Below are 18,993 nucleotides of genomic sequence, written 5' to 3'. Positions count from 1 at the left end.
TCTTTCTGGCTACATCAGTAAGTGTCATGTCATTTCAACTCATATTATAGAATTTGTGGTTTTAAGTTATGAACACATACAGGCAGAATCTACATTGCCTTGACCTAACTTGTTAAACCACATTGCCAGATATAGCTTCAGCACAGTGAACTTTAGTTCAACAGCCATCCTTATTCAAGCTACCCAAAATGTTCATCTAATCCTGCAGAAAAAAATTTAGGTCCTTTAAGAAAGACTCAGCAGCTAACTTGCTTGCTCAGCATAAACCATGTGATGGCACTAAAAGACCAGATGGAATATATGGTTCTAAACTGGGCCTGGCACACAGGTACATGCTTTGATTACTTCACCAACATCAAGATCTTCACATAAAGTTTCTTGGAACTATCAAAGTATGCCAAGGCATGTTTTTTTCACAACCTGAATTAGATATCCCTGGACCTAGTATCAAGTATGTCCTTGGAAGTTTAGATACCCATGGCAGTGGGCACAGCAACAAGTTTAGAAAAGGTTTCCATTTGAAATGTGAACTTTTGATGTTCGTGAGAAGCACAGCCATATGGTGATCCAGAAACAGAGAAATTAAATGGTTCAGGTTAAGATTCTGTCTGTATCAATTAATCATTTGAATGGCACTCCCCAAGACTTGGCACAGACCTAAGCAGAAACATCGCACTTATTAGTAACATAATTTCATTGTATAAACCACCCCAGGATTTTCAGTGGCTAAGTGCCTCTCGTCACTTTAATTCACTCAAGACTCTGATGCAAAAAATGCTTGGATCATTTGACTGCCATTCATGTAGCAATCTACCAAAAGCACCTAAATCCTAAAAATTCTAGATGCACAAAAAAAATTCTATTTTCTTACATTTATAACAATCTTTTTTTTTTTTTTTCCTCCAGACAGCTGCCTATAAACTCAAAAGCTATTTAATGTATTTATATTTATTCAAGATACGATTTTCATTTCCTGGAAGTGCAGACAACAATAAAATACAGAGAAACTTACCCATGGTGGAAAACACATTGCAAGTGTTACTTTCTCTACATATTAGTACAATTACTACAATTACTACAACTACCACAATTACTACAATTAGTACACTAAATTCCATGTACAACATTGAATAAATAAATCAATATTTTCTACTTGACATCAGATTCTTATAAACAACATTAATTCCATTAATTCTTACAAAAGCTACTCATGGTTTCAAGAAGTTTCCTACAATGGTCTGTGATTTAATTTACCTTGGGAAAAAAAAAAAAGCCTTCTTTTATAACCAAAAGTTAAAAAAACAGGAAAAAAAAAAAAAAAGAAAGAAAAAAAAAAAGGAGAAAAGAAAAAAATGCATTAAGCAATTGTAGAAGCAAGCCAACCCAACTGGGGCACCACGACCAAAGCAAGCCCTGTAATAGTATAATGACCTTTAATGAGTGTCTGGGGAAACAATACAGTCCTAGAATAAAAGACAAAGGGCAAAACCCATCATGGCTCCACTGACACTAATTCAAAATGATTTTCAGAACAACTAAAGAATGTAAGAGAGGTAATCTGATCCACCAATCTGACCTCACTTTGATTCTGGGGCCCTGCTGCTGCCATTTCTAATTGTCAAACACTCTACATTTCACATCTGCTCATATTTAATGAAAAGCCGACTCTCACCACCATTCTTTTGAGTTAACTAGCTCTGTCAAGATGGGCATCATACGACCCCTGTACACTGCAAAGAAAACACACTGATTTCTATTGAAGCCCTGCCAGTGAAATGTTGCATGTGTGTATATATATTTTTTTTAATTGGAAAAGAAAGGCTTATGCTGCTTTGCAAAGAGTGTGAATTGGTATTGATTTTCGTGCTTATTATTAACAGTCAAAGGTGACTAGTCTCACAAGGGGAAGAGTGAGATCTATTTTGATTTGATGAAGTGATGAAGGGGGGAAAAGGCCCTTGAAAGATAGCATGCTAAAAATCCTCAAGGCTGTCAATATCACTTATACTTCAAAATATAACATAGATCTAACGTGTTTCCCCAAAGCACTGTTCTTTGGTGGAAATTAATACATTATTGTGGAGGTTTCTGGCTCAGCAGGCAGCACAATCAAAAATGTTTACTTTATCTGCCTCTGAAGAGTCTTAAGTGAACTTGAAAGCTATGGTAAACCTACAAATTACGGTTTTCTTTCCTTGCCAAACCGTGCTAATGGCAGAAATTTTACCCATTTGTAGGGGACATATTCATTTAGCCTGGTCTGGTTGCTGTTAACACCAGTGCTGGGATCCAAGAACACACTCTCCATACTAGTCTGTATTAATACAAACTATACCAGGCACTGTGTTACTGAGGCTGTTAGGCTGTGTAAGTAACACTGCCTGCAGTAATTCTGAATCCAGGAAGGTTTCTTACCCACTTTTATTAACAAAACGTGTTTTGCTATATTTTACTCTGATAAAGGTGCTTCTAAAGGATAAAAACTCCTGTTAACTCAACATAGGACTTAAACTGGGAACAATCTCCCCTGAGGTGATACATGAGTTGCAACCAAGTGGATAGAAAGGACATTCAGAATGCTTATACACTTATACAGGTAGAAGATTTCTGCTAAAATTTCTAAGAAATCCTATTAAGCAGTTTAATAGACACAGTCTTCAGATAAAAAATGCTAACAAGAATCATAGTATTGTTACATACTCCAAATTTGTGTCTGGAAAAATAGTTCCAATTTCAAAATATTTAAAGCAAAGTCCTTCACCACTTGAACTATATGCTGCAGTACACATATGGTATCAAAAGGCAACCAGATGCATAATCTACTAACTACATTATACTCTTAGTAGTGGAAGGCATTTTTATCTGCGATGACTTGCAACCTAAAGTGGACATGCTTCCTGATAAAATCGCCTAAGACTCTTTATAGATGTATCTGAATAATGTTACAGGTATTTTTTGTCATTTGGGTAGGGAAAGGAAAACAACTCCTGCCCCAAGACATAGTTTTGCCTATTCTGAGTATCTACAGATGATAATAAAATAAAATAATAAAAAAATAACCATTTTAATTAACAATGTTCCTCAATTGTTGACATCACACTGATAAATTAACTTTGGAATCCCTAACATTTGCCAAAAAAACTAATGGTTACACAGAATTTTTCCAAATTCTCTTCTTCCTCTCAACTCTGATCTTTCAAAATAGCTTTTAGGGCATATTCCAGAACTGTACTGTCCTATGGGACAGATTCTGCAGTTAATTTCAAAAAGTGTGCATCAGGAAGTGTGCATCAGGCTAGCCCTTCTACAAAGATACTATAAAAAGTACAACCATTTATGCAATGATTTCTGTGTTTTCAGTGTCAGATGGAGGGTCCTGCCTGATTGAGAATGAAGGGTTACAAACAAAACTGAAGATAACGGTAGCAGTCTAGCATAGAACTCCAGATAAGTTGTATCCTGTATATTTATTCACTGCCTATTGTATGCCATTCTAGTGCCAGCACTATTATAGCTGTCCACTTAGCAGTCATCACAGACTTAGACACAGGCCTGTTCCACCACAGCAGCACTTATTATATAATTAATGACAATTTATATTGTATGAATTAAATAAAAAAGATGTCACTAGATTGCACTACTACGGTCCTGCATGCTATTGCAAGAGCATGCTTCATAAAGAGCACACAAAGCAAAATAATGAATTACAGTTTTGTATTAAAAATAAAACAGGAATATGAATACAGAGTTATATTAAAATTTGGGGTTGACTCTTAACAAGCACCAGCCCAGTAAAACTCACAGAACTATGATGCACGACACAAGACGGGGATGATATCACAGACACCACAGACATGGAACAGCATGTGTTGGTGTTGAACTTACAGGCACGTAAACTGGTGGAGCAATCATTAACAGAGACAGAAGAAAGTGGGAAGGCTCTCTCAAGGGTGTCCATGTTACTATGTACACTGCCTGACATGCAAGAGCAGTCACGCTCAGAGCGTCCGCAATCAAAACAACATGCCAGTTTCATTCTCTTGTAGATGGACATCTTGGCTATAACCATGTGTTGGATGGGAGGAGAGGAAGAGCAGCAGGTTAATGGCAAGGTTATATATATAACAAGGCAGCTGGAAGGTAATTTAAGGGATTTAATACAGGCCTTAGTTTTTGTTAACAGTCTTGACCCAGGGAAAAAAAAATGCAATGAGATTATTGATAACACTTTGGCTGTACGTTAAAAGTAGGGCAAAAGATAAATTGCTCTTTATTTCTGTTCAGTCTTTTAAGGTGACCGGAGACATGGGGAAGAGTAACTGTTTACAGTCAAGTGTTTGGATCAAAAAAAACCATAGTAAGAGCAGAGAATCCTAAGAATGTATTTTTCCCTTGGCACAATTAATACTCCTGGGCTAAAAATGAAAGCAAAATTCTGAAGCTGCTTATCCATTAGATATTTTTGACCTATCCTGTTTCCTGTAAAAATTAAACTGTATATATATATATATATGTATACACATACAAAACCACACATACACATATATTCTTACATACACACACTCACACACACATATACATTACACACAGATACATATATATAAATATATCTATTCTTAAACACATGCTAATAATTTTTCTGTATTAAACTGTGCCAGGGAACTCCTTTATTGCAAGAAATTACACATTACTAAAGAGTTACAAAATGTTCATAAATTTTTCTGCAAAATACATTGTTATCTTCAGGAATTCAAATTAACTGATGACAGAATACTAAAATTTGCCCATATAAGAGACACAACTAATAATGATAAATATGCTTGACATTAAAATCAGTTCACAAATAAGGCATCACCAAAAGCACACAGAGCATTGGTCCACTGAAACATGCTGAACCAATCATTGGCATGTTTTCTGCTCTGAATGCAAAGGTAGGTTAAGAACCAAGTAACTGAATACAGCATTAGGGGCTAATTCCAAAAGAATAGAAGAGAATATTTTTATCCTTCAGTCATTTGAATGTCCTTGTTACATAGTTTTAGAAATTTACAGCATCCTAGTTTACAAATGCAAGTACAACTACCACCGTGCAATTTTGTGTGTTACCTGAATCACAGGTATGTTTAGTCTGAAGAAGTGCAAAGGCCACTTAGATTGTTTCACATGTTGCACTGAACCAACACTTTTGGTAATGGTTTAGATTGAACTGACTCGGTTGTACTAAAAACAAAACAGAACACTGACAGGCAAAAACAAAACCTTGAAAGCAAATGTAGAACAAAGGTAATGTTTCTCTGGCCTGTACCTTCAGTTTAGGTTGTCTTTTTGCATTATGGTAATGACATAAAATTTAATATAATTTCTCTTTTTTCTTTTTTTTTTAATTCTTTTTTTTTTTTTTTTTCCAGTTTCTTAATGCCACAGTCACCAGGGAAGAGGGATTGAAATCTCTCAAATGGGTCAAGTCCTGTTGTTCTAAGGCCTTGATGACTTGCCATACAGTATATTTGTCAAGCAAGGGTAACATTATGATTGTGAAAAACAGGCATTGAGGGAGATGAATGAGTGATCTCTTCAGCAGCGACTCCATTCCTCTAAAACTTTGCTCACATGACTAATGCCATGTTCTTTTAGCATCCTAGTAGAGTTATCTTACAGCTGTTCAGAAAGTCATCATGCAGCATCAGGCTTGTTCATTGCATGGTACATCATTCCTCAGAGCTTGGCTTTTAGAAAGAAGGTTTCCACTGCAGCTTTTGATGCATACACATTCAAACTACACAGAAAATTCAAAACAGCATTTGTTTTCCCATGTTTTCCCTCTAACTCTTCCCAACACATTCTTTAAAATTGAAAAGTTGGGCAGAAAAAGAAAAGTGAAATATGTTACCAAAAAGTGGAAGTCTTTCCATTATGACTATTTCATTAGTTTCACTTTAAGGAAATGAAAGAAAAATAACAGGCATTTGTGAGACACGGTAACAGTAGGTGAGGTAAAAGGCAGGCCCATTTTGTTTTAATTATAGCTGTTTTGAAGGACTTTTTCCAATCAAATGCTGTAGCAAAACACACTGCCCAGAAATTCTCAACTATGTTGCTGGTTAGTAACAGTCCCTGTTTTTCATTACTTGTAGCCATATCTTGTCAACAGTCAATAATAGGATAGGACGCATTTACAAAAATTAGAAGAAATTATCCTTAAAGGCAAAGAGGCTTGGGAAGAAAACTTTTAGTACCATTTTCATCAGACTTAAACCAATGACGTGGGAAATTTAAGCCCTTCTGTTCAACAGAAGGACTCCATAGCACTTCTCAAAAGCAATGCCCTTTCAGGGACTGTTTATAACTATTATTATCAGTTGTTTTGGAAATCATGCATCATTTAAATATTTCACATCATTAACATGCAGGAAACAGGGTTGGACCTGGAAATATAATTAGCAGAAAGGACTTGCTATAAGGGTTTCAACCAGTATATAAGCAACTGCATATCAGAGCAATACATTTTTGAAAAAAAAAAATTAAAAAAATCCAAAAACAAAACCGAAAACATGCTGTTACTATTCATTCCTTTTATACAGTCATTTTAACATTCATACCAAATACAATGCTTATTTACTTTTAAATAAAACAAAACATGGATTATTAGTAGGGATGACAAGTGACAAGATCAAAGACAAGACAAAAATGATTTTAAATGGTTCAGCCACACACATACCATTTCCTACAAAAGTTCCATAAACACTAACAAAAAAATGGGAATCATCAGAAAGACAGGGGGACTTTAAGAACAGCCTCAGGATGGGTGTTAAACTCATTTGACACCTGTAGCACCTGCATAAGAATCCACTCATTTCTATTCCTAGACATGTTGTGGATGTTAAATAGAACTGTTACTTGCAACTACTGAAAATTTAAGTTGGGACATAAAGAAAATTACTTCCCTATTTTAAAAGGAACGATAAATGGAAAAAAAAAAAAAAAAAAGGAAGATTAGATCCTCCTACTTAGTATGGTGACAATCCGACAGCATTTGTAAAATGAATTAGTAAAAATATCAGGGGAAGTTATTAGGGACACAGAAATCAGACTACTTAGATAATTTACTGACAAAACAAGGCTTATATGAACTCATCTGATTTGCTAAGAGCAAAAGGAAAGCAAAATTTCTGTTAATTTTAAATAAATACTTTTAAAAACTTTTTTCACTGCAATTTTTCTTAGAAGGCAATAGCCTTCTATTCTAATAGGGAAGGAATGTGCCTATGCTTCTGGCAGTACCTTGCTTTCTGATCTCAAAAATGTCAAAAAGTCCAGTCAGAATTTCTAGATTGTCTGGATCAGAGGTGTTACTTAGAGTTCACAAACAGAAATGGGAAATATTTCCAGCTGCAAAAATAAGCAAAGAAAACTGCAGATTATTCTCTACCTAAGATGTCAAGGAACAGCTCCTTTTGTTTTTACAGCACACAGAACAAAGTATCCCTTAATCTCTGCTGTTTGGTTGGGGTTGGGGGTTTTTTTTGTTTGTTTTATTGTTTTGGTTGCTGCTGGTTTAGGGGTTTTTGTATTTTCTTTTGGTTGTTGTTGGTTTTGGTTTTGTTTGCTTCTTTGTTTTTTATTGTTGTTGTTTTTTCCTAACCATAGAGTATACCCAATTCTCGTATTCCACCCATCACTATAGCAGTTTTCCTTGTGACTTTGACGGGAACCAAAAGTAGATCTCCGAGGACATCTAGTGGATCTCTATGAGCTAACAGCTGGTTAACAAGATGAACTGGAAGTTTCTTGACCAGCAGATGGTAAAAAAGGCCCCAGCACACTTAAGAATTGAAATGTATACAGTGTCATTTCAATGCATTGAGTTCTCATGATACACACTATGAGTAAAATATCAGCAGCATTAAAGGACGACCAGACCATTTTGATCATCGCTTAGCAATACTGATTAGCATCATGAGACTGAAATAACAAAATACTGAAAGGCCTTTCCCCAGCACAACTTCAGTTTCCTGAAAAACACAGCAGTATACTTTACCCTGTTTGTGAGAAGTTACTTTCTGTTAGCACGACAGGCAAAGGTATCTCTCCATAATTTAATTTTTATGGACAACTTCAAGACCACCCAGTCACCTTGTTCAATATCTTGCAATTTTTGCAATAAAAGGCAATTTGTTACTTGCTTTCTATAATTAATATAAGTGCTGTTCTTTGTCAGAACTGTAGAAACAGCAGGTGACTTGAGTGGACATTTTGCTCTATTTTAGTAACTATAAGAATTCCTCACACATTTTGAAGTAATGGCACATTTATAGACCAGTTCATTTTAATTTTAAAATCTGATCATGACCTTTCCTTCCTTATCTTACAGAAGACTCTCAGTCAGTGTACTCTCAGAGCTAACTGCATTGCCAAACAAACTGAAGCTATTGGGGAAATGGAAAAAAAAAAAAAAGTCAAAGCTACATGACTTTTTCTTTTTCAATGCTCTCTTAGCACTAACTGCTCTTCTCTTTCTTTATTTAATAGTTTTTTAACTAATGTCTCTGGTCCAGAAAGGCCTCAACATAGAAACATATTTTAAATAAATATATTGCTCCAAATAAATCCAAATTACTTCCAGTATTTTGCCTCAAAGTCAATAGAAGTCATCATTTTATCCATACAAATTAGTTTCTCTTTAGTTTATTATTGATTCTTATCATGCTGACCTGTTTCACAATCTGCTTTTCTGTGCTGCCTCATATTTCTGCTTTGTCGTTCTATTGCCTGAAAATAGATCTTTGGAGAAATTTCTGAATGCTTTCTACCACAAGAGGCTCTCAACCCTGTAGTGCAGTTTGCAGGCACCACAATAAGATAAATAGCAAATACTCATAATGAAGGCCATTTCAATTCCAAGATAGCTAGCACTTTATTGTACAGCTCCAGGAGCGTCAAGTTTTCCTTGATTCTTTGCAAGATCCTATGGCATGTACAGCTGAGAGGGAAAAACATCTCAACCCTGATTAAGACCTGAAGTGTTATCACACAGTAAGTTTAGAATATCTGCTGAAAAGTTGAACAAACCTCATAACCTCACTTATTTAGAACAGCTGCAGTTAAACATTAAGGTTAGCAGCCTCAATGTGGTACAGTAATGCCTCACTGCAGGTATGAAATATTTGATCCCTCTTGCTGTTTGAAAGAACAAGCTCATGAAATCCCAACACTACCCTATAACCGGTACATCTTTGCAGTGCTTACATTTCTAAGTAGCAAATTCTATGTCCCAAATGCTGTGTTTATTTAAATTATCATGACTGTATGCACTAGAAGTGGCTGATGAGAGCCTTCACAGATTCCGTACACTTTAAAGTGGTATCACTTAGACTGACATGAAGTGGTCTATAAAGTTTATATTCTATATATAATAATGTAAAACTTTACATCTTAAGTCCTGAAAAGTCAGTGTGGCTCTACTCATGTAATTAATTTCAAAACAAGCATGCTGGGGAAAACAATCCTTGTAGCTTGTTTCCTGTTGAAGATAGCTATAAGGTTTCTACATTAAAAGCTGGCCACACATTTCAATCATTGCCTGGCTTTCCCCCCATCTCCTTTTTTTTTTTTTTTTTTTTTTTTTGCCAATGGGGAGAAAGAGATTAGATAAGGAAAGTAAAGGACTGCTGTGTTGCTTTTTGTGTCAGCTATGCAGTGGAAAAGAAAAAGTACAAAAAGAATTGAACACAGGTCTGACAATGAATTGCACTTAATCCAGCAAACAGTGCTGTAGTGTTAATTACTCCAGCCTAACTGATATCTCTAAAAATTACAAGACATTGCTGAAATAATTTCAAGGAAATACTATTGTCAAGATCTCATTTTCAAATACTGATAAAAAAATAAGGCTGTGGAAAAAAGGGGCAAAAAGGTGGAAGAGGGGAAAACTGCTGTATTTTCTTCAACGTCACCCTAATCTCCATTGGTGCAAACGATGAGAAACTTGTGGGTATGACGTCACTGCTACATGCAACATAAATAAAGAAAAGAACCAAAATACTGAACAAAAATACTCTGTGCTAGAAAGACAGGTTGGACCGCACTCTGGGCTACAGGGAACCCATTTTTACTCACAATAGATCACTATCAGTGTGAAGTTAAAATATAGTAGGGGCCGTGTTCCAAGGCAGCAAGAGGAAAAATAAATCAAAAGTTTGTCAATGATCATAGATTACAAGAAATTCCTTCAAACACATCAACGTACACTTGATACATGTTCCCTGCGGGGTTCAACACCCACCGATCACAGCAAGCACTGTCACTGGAAAAAATATATAGAGAGAATTAGACCATAACTGTTGCACAAAACGAAAGAAACAGGAAGAATAGGTCATCCAGTTTACAGGTTTCATCCCAAAGTGGCTGCATTTTATATAAATATATACATGTATTCGGCCCCTTGCTGCAAAAACTACAGTTAAATGGAATAGGAAAGAGATTGAAAACATTACAAAAAATATTAACAATCTGTGAATAAAATTTCCACACAAGCACTTTTCTGGACAACATGACATCAGCATTCATATGTTATTCAAGGAGTGGTATGGGTAAGGAGAAATGGATGGCGGAGAAATGGATGGCAGAGAAACTGCAAAAGGAAACAAGGTTACTTTAATTTTCCCTGGCCTTGTAAAAACATACTGATCTACCCTGCATTATTAATATTAGGCCTAACAGGTTTGGACAAATGGCTATGTAGGTCAGACTCAGATTTAGACCCCAACAATACCACAAGCTAATGTTCAAACAGTATCTAAATTGATGTGCAAGCTCAGATGCATTATTAAAGAATGTGTTTTTCAAGTGTCACAGGAAGCTGCATTAATTAATGCCACCATAATTAAGTTTTCTTTCACATTTACTTCACCTGAGTGTGTCAATATTTTTACATACAAACTTTCATTTCATCTCACACATTTTCCACATTCAGCTGCCTCTAATTGCTATGTTACTCACTAATTAAAATATCTATCATATAGGACTATATATACACACACATGACTATTTGCAGTGTCTTTGAAAATCAAACTCACATATTAGCTGTTGACAGAGCAGTTGACAGTTTCCTAATTCAATAGCAAAAGAGTTTCTCAATTTATGCTTTATTTTGGTTAGACTGCATTTTTAAGACCAATGATTTGTGTAGCTTTCAGAAGGAGAACATAGTTAAGATTTTTTCAAAAGTGATTAGTGATTTGAAAGCTAAAGCTAAGACATTTTATGTGAATAAGACTGCACAAAGACTTACCTTAAAAACAAAACAAAAAAATCGGTCAAATGAAAGGGATTTCAAGATTGTCATCAAAATTTGAAAGACAAAAATCACTAATTACTGTTGAAACTTTTTTCTTCTTTTTGACAGAACTTTTAAAGCAAAGCAATTGTATTATTGCTAATACAATTATTCCTATTAGTTGTGAGCATGCTTCTAAGTGGAAGTTTTTCTCGGCTGCACTGATTGCTGCCAGCTGTCATGGTATCTGTGACTATGTGTGTATGTAGGAAAGGAGAAAGGAGAGAGAAGAATGCAAATACGGGAGAGGGACAGGGAAGACAATGAAAGGGAAATTTAAGATTTTACTCTTACCACTTTTTTCTGTTTTTCACCTGACTCAGAGGATTCCCTTCTTAGTGCTCAGCGCTCACTGCAGCAGCTTTGAGAGCCGCCTCCTTCTTCTGCCTCGCTAATTCCATCATTTTGCTTCTTATCTTTCCAACACCCTTTCATTTTTTGGACTGATACATGTGACCACGCTGTTTGGAACATTTCCAAACCCGAAAGCTGTCACTTTCACCTCTCCATGGCCTTACTGCTGCTAATATATCCATTGTGTTCACTGAGTCACAGGATACTATTTTCTCGCTGGTTTCCTAGTACTGAGGAGGTTTCATTGATTCTCATTAATGTACAATAAAGGGCTCTTGTCCTTTATACTGTGAATTTCTGAATCCTATCTTATAACAGATTTCAATTAAAAGTGTAGATCTTGCATTAGAACCATAGATCTTTGGGAATCTTTTTTTTTTTTTAAGCAGCACATGTGAAAAGCATATACCATGTGAAGAAGGAGAAAATACAAGTAAAAATTGTGGGTTTTTTTTCTAAAATCAGATATGTTACCTGTGAAAATTTATTCCTTTTTAATTGTTGGGTAATTTGGAAAAATAATTGGGTTTGAGAGTTTCAGGTACCCTGAGGCATCTGTAACTGACTTTACCAGAACTTACTCAGCAGTCTTACTGGCTTTGCAGCAGTTCAAAGGTCACATTCTCACATTGATAGATTGTTCTTCAAAAATTTTTTCCAATATATTAGGCAATGCATAGATTCCTTCCACATCAGGCATGATTTCCATGTGCTTTGCTCTCCTTGTGGCTACTGGGAGAATAAATACCATTTTCTGTCACTGGTTTAGCTGCTTTCTCTCAACTATACTACTTTGATCCACACTCCTGTTTTTCTGGATGAGGGGAATTTGTTTAAAACCCCCAGTGGCATATTTTTTTCTTTTTAAAATAATCTTCAAGAATTCATCAATTTCAGGGACCCCTTAAAGGCAAAGAATGTCTGGTTTAGGCTTGCTTTCATTCTCTAAGGCAGTACAGTGATAACGCTATGACTGGATCTATAAATAAGAGATTTCTCTTTTAAAAGTAATGGTAAAATACACATGATCAAACTCTTCTGAGATCTTTCAATTTACCTGATCAGCACTTTTGAACTGAATGAGCTTTTTCATGGCAGAATACCATGGAATGCACATAAATATTCATAAATATTGAGAAATAGATCCCTACATCCTTTTGATATCAGTATTACAAATACTCATAAGTCAAATACATTTTGGCCAAAACGTGGTTGTGACAGTTCCTGCAAAAAGCCCTTTCAAGTATGGATAGATAAAATGCTAATTTCTATACATTTATAAATATACAGATGGGATGTCTGATCTCGATTCCAAAACTCAATTATTTCTTCAATGCAAACCTTTCCAAACAACTTAAAAAGCTGTCCTAGGAACTTAACCAAACAAAATATTAGCATTACAACTATGGACTCTTCTAAAAGGATATATGTAATAGGTTCATATTTAGTTTTTTTCCAGACAATCCTTTCCTCCAGTAAAATTGATCATTTTTGTCAATAATAATTATTTCAATAGTTACATGATTGAATATTATTCTACAGCTTCTTTTACTAAATCATATCCAGCAAGACAAAAGTTTTGCACTAAATAGAAAACTACAGAAATTAATGGATTTCTGCCACTGGCAGATTGAGCACTGGTATGAATGAGAACAGAACTTCACTGTTACATCATTCTTAACTCAGAAACCTCCACAATCTAGCTTGATTTATTTCTTCAGGTTTTGTTAGCTTTGGACCCTAATGGACTTTTAAATGAAGAAACAGGTGAGTGTTGCAAAATATAATAAAAGTTTATGGACTTCAGAAATGCAAATGGAGTTTACTGTGTTGCTGTGCATTTACTTCTTAGCTTTTCTGTATCATGGTTTAAACATGTAAAGATAGATTCTTCAAAGCTGATCAGTTCATGAAAAGGAGAGGAAGGGAGTGATAGAAATATTACTTACGCCGTTTGCAGCCACATTTTTTTATCCTTTTGGGATCCGTGATGTCATCATGACAGGCCTTGCAATAAAAAAATGCCCTAGAGAGACAGAATGGAAATACTGACACATTTCTTAACCCATATAAATGAAATTAGTCCCACGTTTCCTCTGGCTGCAGTGCCAAATTAATGAAACATGCCAGCACTAATTTCCTTAATCTTTGAAAAGGTTTAGACATGTAAAGTAGGAAATATTTGCTACAAGACCATTAATTTCAAGCATAAGACTCCAAATTAGTGTTTCTTTTAATAAACTTCTATTTGAAAAGTAACTGGGAGAAGAGATGATAATCACGACACAGTGTATCAGTTAATTTGTCTGTCATCTTAGAAAAAAGAGCAACCAATGAATTTTGTTACTAACATATAAATATATATATATATAGAATGAATATACCAAAATAGATATACCAGATTTTTTTTTCTTTTTTTAAAGACTGTCTAGCACCCTGGGCCAATTGTTCAGCCTGGAGACAAGTAGAACTTCATTTTGGATACAAGAAGAGGTTGCAACAATATCAATGTGACAGTAACATCAGATATGCTATTTCCAAAAGAAAAAAAAAAAGGCCAAACAAAACCATAAAGGGACAATCTACTCAAAACAAGTTCATAAAGCAACATCTAAGTGAAACTGGAATAATCTTGATTCAAGCTATTTTTTCATCCTTCATATCTGAATACAGCAGAACCATTAAAATTCTGAACAGACAAAAGCAAAAATTTCAAACAAAAATATACAACTAACAAGGTGAACCACCTAGGTTTCCATTTATTATTTTTGCTTATGAACTTCTAATCTTGTATCAAATGCCTCACCACTAGATGAAGCATCAGGAGAAATAAGGAAGTGAGAAAGTGTAAACATTTGACTGTATATAAGATTAAAACAAAATTACAAAATAATAAATATTCATCAGACTGCCCACAGGAGAGTTTAATCACGCCTGTAAAGTCAACATGTCATGTAAGGCTGCTATGACATACTTCATGAGGATCACACAGCTGGCCTCCAGCTGGACAGTTACAGTTTACCAGGATTACTGGCATAACAAATTAAACATACTTTTTAACCTGCTGAAATTTCCCTCTACTTATTCATATTCAGGATATGTCAGCTCCATGACTATCTTCCCAACCCCTTCTTATTGGCAGGAACTGCTTCTCAATAAAAATTGTCAGTAAGAACCAACCACTGCAACCACCCATGAATTCTGCTGACAGTACTGGATGATTAGATTGCTACAGCAGTAGAGAGGTCACTGGAACAGAACAATCTACAGTCCAAAATATAAAAAGAAAAATAAACAATATTAATACACATCCTGTGAATAAACACAGCATTTGGCAGTTCAGTTAGGACAACCACTACTAATTCTTTTTTGATTAATAAAACAGCGTTTGCCACAGATGTAACTTTGTTAAAGGAAATCTTCAGATATGTGAACTAGATACCTAACTCAAATAGTTACAAATTTATTCAAGTTATTTGACAATTCTGAATAATGGCCCTGATAGTTAAGTGGCCCATCAGGAGAAAGGCAGCAGGTCTAGCATACGAGATACAGACCAGAAAATACAAATTTAAATTTGCAGTAAGACCTGATTGAATGTTATTAATGTTTCTAAAATCAAGGTAGAATGCAAGCTACTGATGGAAGACTTAAGTCCTAAATGTAGCAGACATAATTTTCTAAGAAATTTCCAAAAACTACTCTTTCAGACTATGAAATTGTCTTAGGATTTCCCTGACACAAAACGTAAAATGAAAAAGCCTTCTCTGAGCATTTACATACTTTGCTGCAGAAAGTTTCTGGTCTTTGTCCTGGGTTCATCTGTAATACTACTTTTCTCCTTCTTAGTAGCTGATGCAGTGCTGTGTTTCGACTTTAGTCTGGGAACAATGCTGATAACATACCAATGTTTTAGTTGTTGCTAAGTAATGCTTACTCTCATCAAGGACTTTTCAGTCTCATGCTCTGCCAGTGAGGAGGGGCACAAGAAGCTGGGAGGAAGCAGAGACAGGACACCTGACTTGAACTAGCCAAAGGGGTATTCCACAGCACAGTACATCATCCCCAGTATATAAACTGGGGTGAGTTACCCAGAGGGGCCAGATCACCACTCAGGTCGGGCTGGGTATCAGTTGGCGGGTGGTGAGCAATTGTATTGTGCATCAACTTGGGTTTCTCGGGTTTTTTTAACTCTCTTCTTTTTAGTTTCATATTCTCTCCCCTTGTTATTTCCCTTATCATTATTACTAGTAGTAGTAGTGGTAGTTTTGTATTATGCTTCAGTTATTGGAGTGCTTTTATCTCAACCCATGGGGTTTACATTCTTTCAATTCTCTTCCCCATCCTGCCTGGAGCAGAGGAGAAGAAGGGAAGGGAGTGAGCAAGCGGCTGTGTGGTTCTGAGTTACTGGCTGTGCTTAAACCATGACAGCCTTCTAAAAATTCACCTTCCACCAGAAAGAAAACAAACCATCTTCAAGGAAATGAGAACAAAATATTTTTCAAACCATGAGTTGATGTCACAACATAAACAAAGAGGAGAAAACTGCCTCCAAGTTTTACAATTTCTCCCCAGTCCAACTGTATTGAACAATAATCCACTATCACAAATATTCCTTCAGAACACTTCATGACACAAATTAGACGTAGGTTATCTCTACAGATCATGTTTCTGAAGTCCACTACAGAACAAATGTCTTAAGGAGTACTTTCCATCTCTTATGCAAAGTCAAGAGCAAACACCTGCAAGTGACTGCTGTAATAAAATGATCCCTCGATATAACTGTGTTTAATATGTGGATTTGGACCATATGAATTTCTGATGCTAGTACTAACATGTAAATTAATAAAGATAACATTCATAAGTTTGTATTATATTTTAACACTACATTTTACATGAAGCTATTTAGCTAGACATAATTGTTTCTAGGTATAATTGTTTCTAATGTGAAATTACTGTTCTAAGAATGCGAAAGTAATTCTAGCAGGAAGAGTAATTGAACATTGCATGTTGTATTTCATTGTGGAATATATATTTGATAAATAGTTTAAGCTTAAAAGAGGTGAAATTTCTCTATTAGTATGTAACAAAAAAACAGAAAAAATTAATTTAAATTTCTGGTATATAACGTGTTTAATTGGCTTTATTTCCACACACACCCCTCCCCATTCAAAAGACCTCAACTTAAGAACATTTTTTTGACTCTGATTCATAGCTCAAGAGGGTGAAATCAACATTTTTCATACTGGTTTTGTTAGCTGAAACACATCTGATAATCATTTGTTTTGCACAGAACAGCTAAGAACTGTGTTAAGGGAGGCAGCAAGTTTCTAAACGAAGCCTTCTGCAAAAAGCAGAGGAGAACTGGGAATTTTGTTTCAGCTTGATATTAGATAAAACATGCCAGATCAATGATGTATAAAATTTATCCAAACATATTAACTGGCTTTGAGCAACTTGGTATAGTGGAAGGTGTCCCTGCCTACAGCAGGGGAGTTGGAACTGAATGATCTTTATGTTCCCTTCCAACACAAACCATTCTATTGAATTCTTGATTCTATGAACTTATCCCTGTTAAAAATGCTATGCTGGGTAATTTTTACTTACAGTCTGAAATAATTTCATAGAAAGTGTAAAATGCCTTAGAAATGGAAAAAAAAGAAAAATAAAAAAGCATCTCAGTAAAGGATTTTGAAGACAGCTGTCTATATTCAACTGGAGAAAAGCACAGGAGAGGAAAAGAACCATGTGCTGAAAGGCAGCATACCTGAGGCAATGCTGGTTGCAAATACTCCAGAGATGGTGCTAGAAATACGAGAGGACAGGAGCACTCCTGTGCTTTCCTGTATGTTTCACCTACTCCAAAACTATCTTAGCTCTTACAATAGAATTCAAGTTCTCAGCAATTTCACTGTTTTGAATTTCTTCAAATATTCATGGAAAATATGCATTGCTTAAATATTATTTTCACTGCAATTTAATAATAAAAACCTTAGGACTTTGTAAAGGTTATCATCTGAATATTTTATCATGCTAAGTATAGTATTTATTTAAAATATCAAGCTCAAGGAGAACAAGTAAAAATCAGATTCTTGATAACACAATGTACAACAAAATTACAAATTATGAGGAAGCACTCAGCTGCAACAATTCCCTTTTCTTAATCTTACAGACATTGAATAATTATTTATTTTAAAAATTATTTTCTCCCATTGTTCTTTTATTCCTTTCTATCATATTATAATTCTAATAAACAAGAGTAAACACATTTGGTCCCAAATAGAATAGCATAAAACCCTCTTTAATTCAACCCAAATCTATCACAGCCAAGCACAATGAACCTCTGAAGTTGTCTACAGTGTTTGAGATATACTGCATGGTTGTAGTTTGATTTATTATTATGATTTATTGTTATAGAATATGTAATTCCAGTAAAGAAAAATGACAAAAGCATAAATATTTTTCTGCTAATGAAGTTATGGAATGAGTAGTTTGCTCACATCAAATATTTGCTTAAGTCTGTGTAAATAAAAAGTACTCTAAAAATGAAACTTGGACAAAACTGTAATCTCTGTCCTCTCTCAAAGTAATTTGACTGAGACAAATTAATTATAGAGAAGTCAGATCAAAATACTTTCTAGAAAGACTCAGAAAAAAAAAAGCTTCGTTTCTTTTCACATCCACTGCAAAATTATTTCATTTCCTTGATATTTAGAGCTGTAGTTAAGAAAATGGGTGGCACACATGGTTGCTTCACTAGAGTAGCAACTCAGTTCCCCCTGAGAATCTTTAAACAGATATTAATGAAAATTAGGTGTTTACATGCAAAAAAAACAAAACCAGAAATTAAATACTATATGTTTAAATTTAAAAATAAAAGTATATTAATTACCTTTTTACTTCTTTGGCATCACTTGCAATGAAGAATCCTAAAGTACCTTCTTGAATCTTGACATGGTTTCCAGGATTGATTAATATACTGCTCAATGAAACAAGAACAAAAACAACAAAACCATAAATTTAAATTACTTTTAACTGAAATGTTCCAAAATAGCTTTATTTATAGGGGACCCACTAGATAGGAAAGGCTGCAAGGAAATTTTAAGCCATTCTTCCTTGAAATTTCCAATCAAATAACAGTTTTACATGCTTTTTACAAAAACTTAAGCTTGAGACAGTCACATGTCTTCACTTATTATCATATAACTGTGTACATATGTTTTATTATGTTTTTACTTTAAATATAGACTGTACAAAATAATAAAGCCTCTCAGAAACATGATGTGTGAAGCTGAGCATTTCGG

The 18,993-nt window shown here is 34.9% G+C and overlaps 1 protein-coding gene across 9 annotated transcripts in view; it reads right to left on the bottom strand.

Moving 5' to 3' along the window:
* The window catches only part of KCNMA1 (potassium calcium-activated channel subfamily M alpha 1), a 507,083-nt gene that overhangs the window by 89,001 nt on the left and 399,089 nt on the right, over positions 1-18,993 (bottom strand). For 8 of the 9 annotated variants that reach the window (XM_080621173.1, XM_080621175.1, XM_080621176.1 and 5 more), the window contains 2 exons: positions 18,582-18,668; positions 13,639-13,715 (listed from right to left, as the gene is read on the bottom strand). In XM_080621173.1, coding sequence (XP_080477299.1) covers positions 13,639-13,715; positions 18,582-18,668 — 164 coding nt within the window. Of the gene's footprint in view, positions 1-3,885; positions 4,060-13,638; positions 13,716-18,581; positions 18,669-18,993 lie in introns of all 9 variants that reach the window. The other variant, XM_080621174.1, reaches the window with a different exon arrangement.

Source organism: Psittacula echo (assembly GCF_963264785.1).
Source record: "Psittacula echo genome assembly, chromosome: 6".
Lineage (NCBI taxonomy): Eukaryota > Metazoa > Chordata > Aves > Psittaciformes > Psittacidae > Psittacula > Psittacula echo.
The sequence above is the reverse complement of the archived record's forward strand: the minus strand, read 5'-3'. Positions and strand labels throughout refer to the sequence as shown.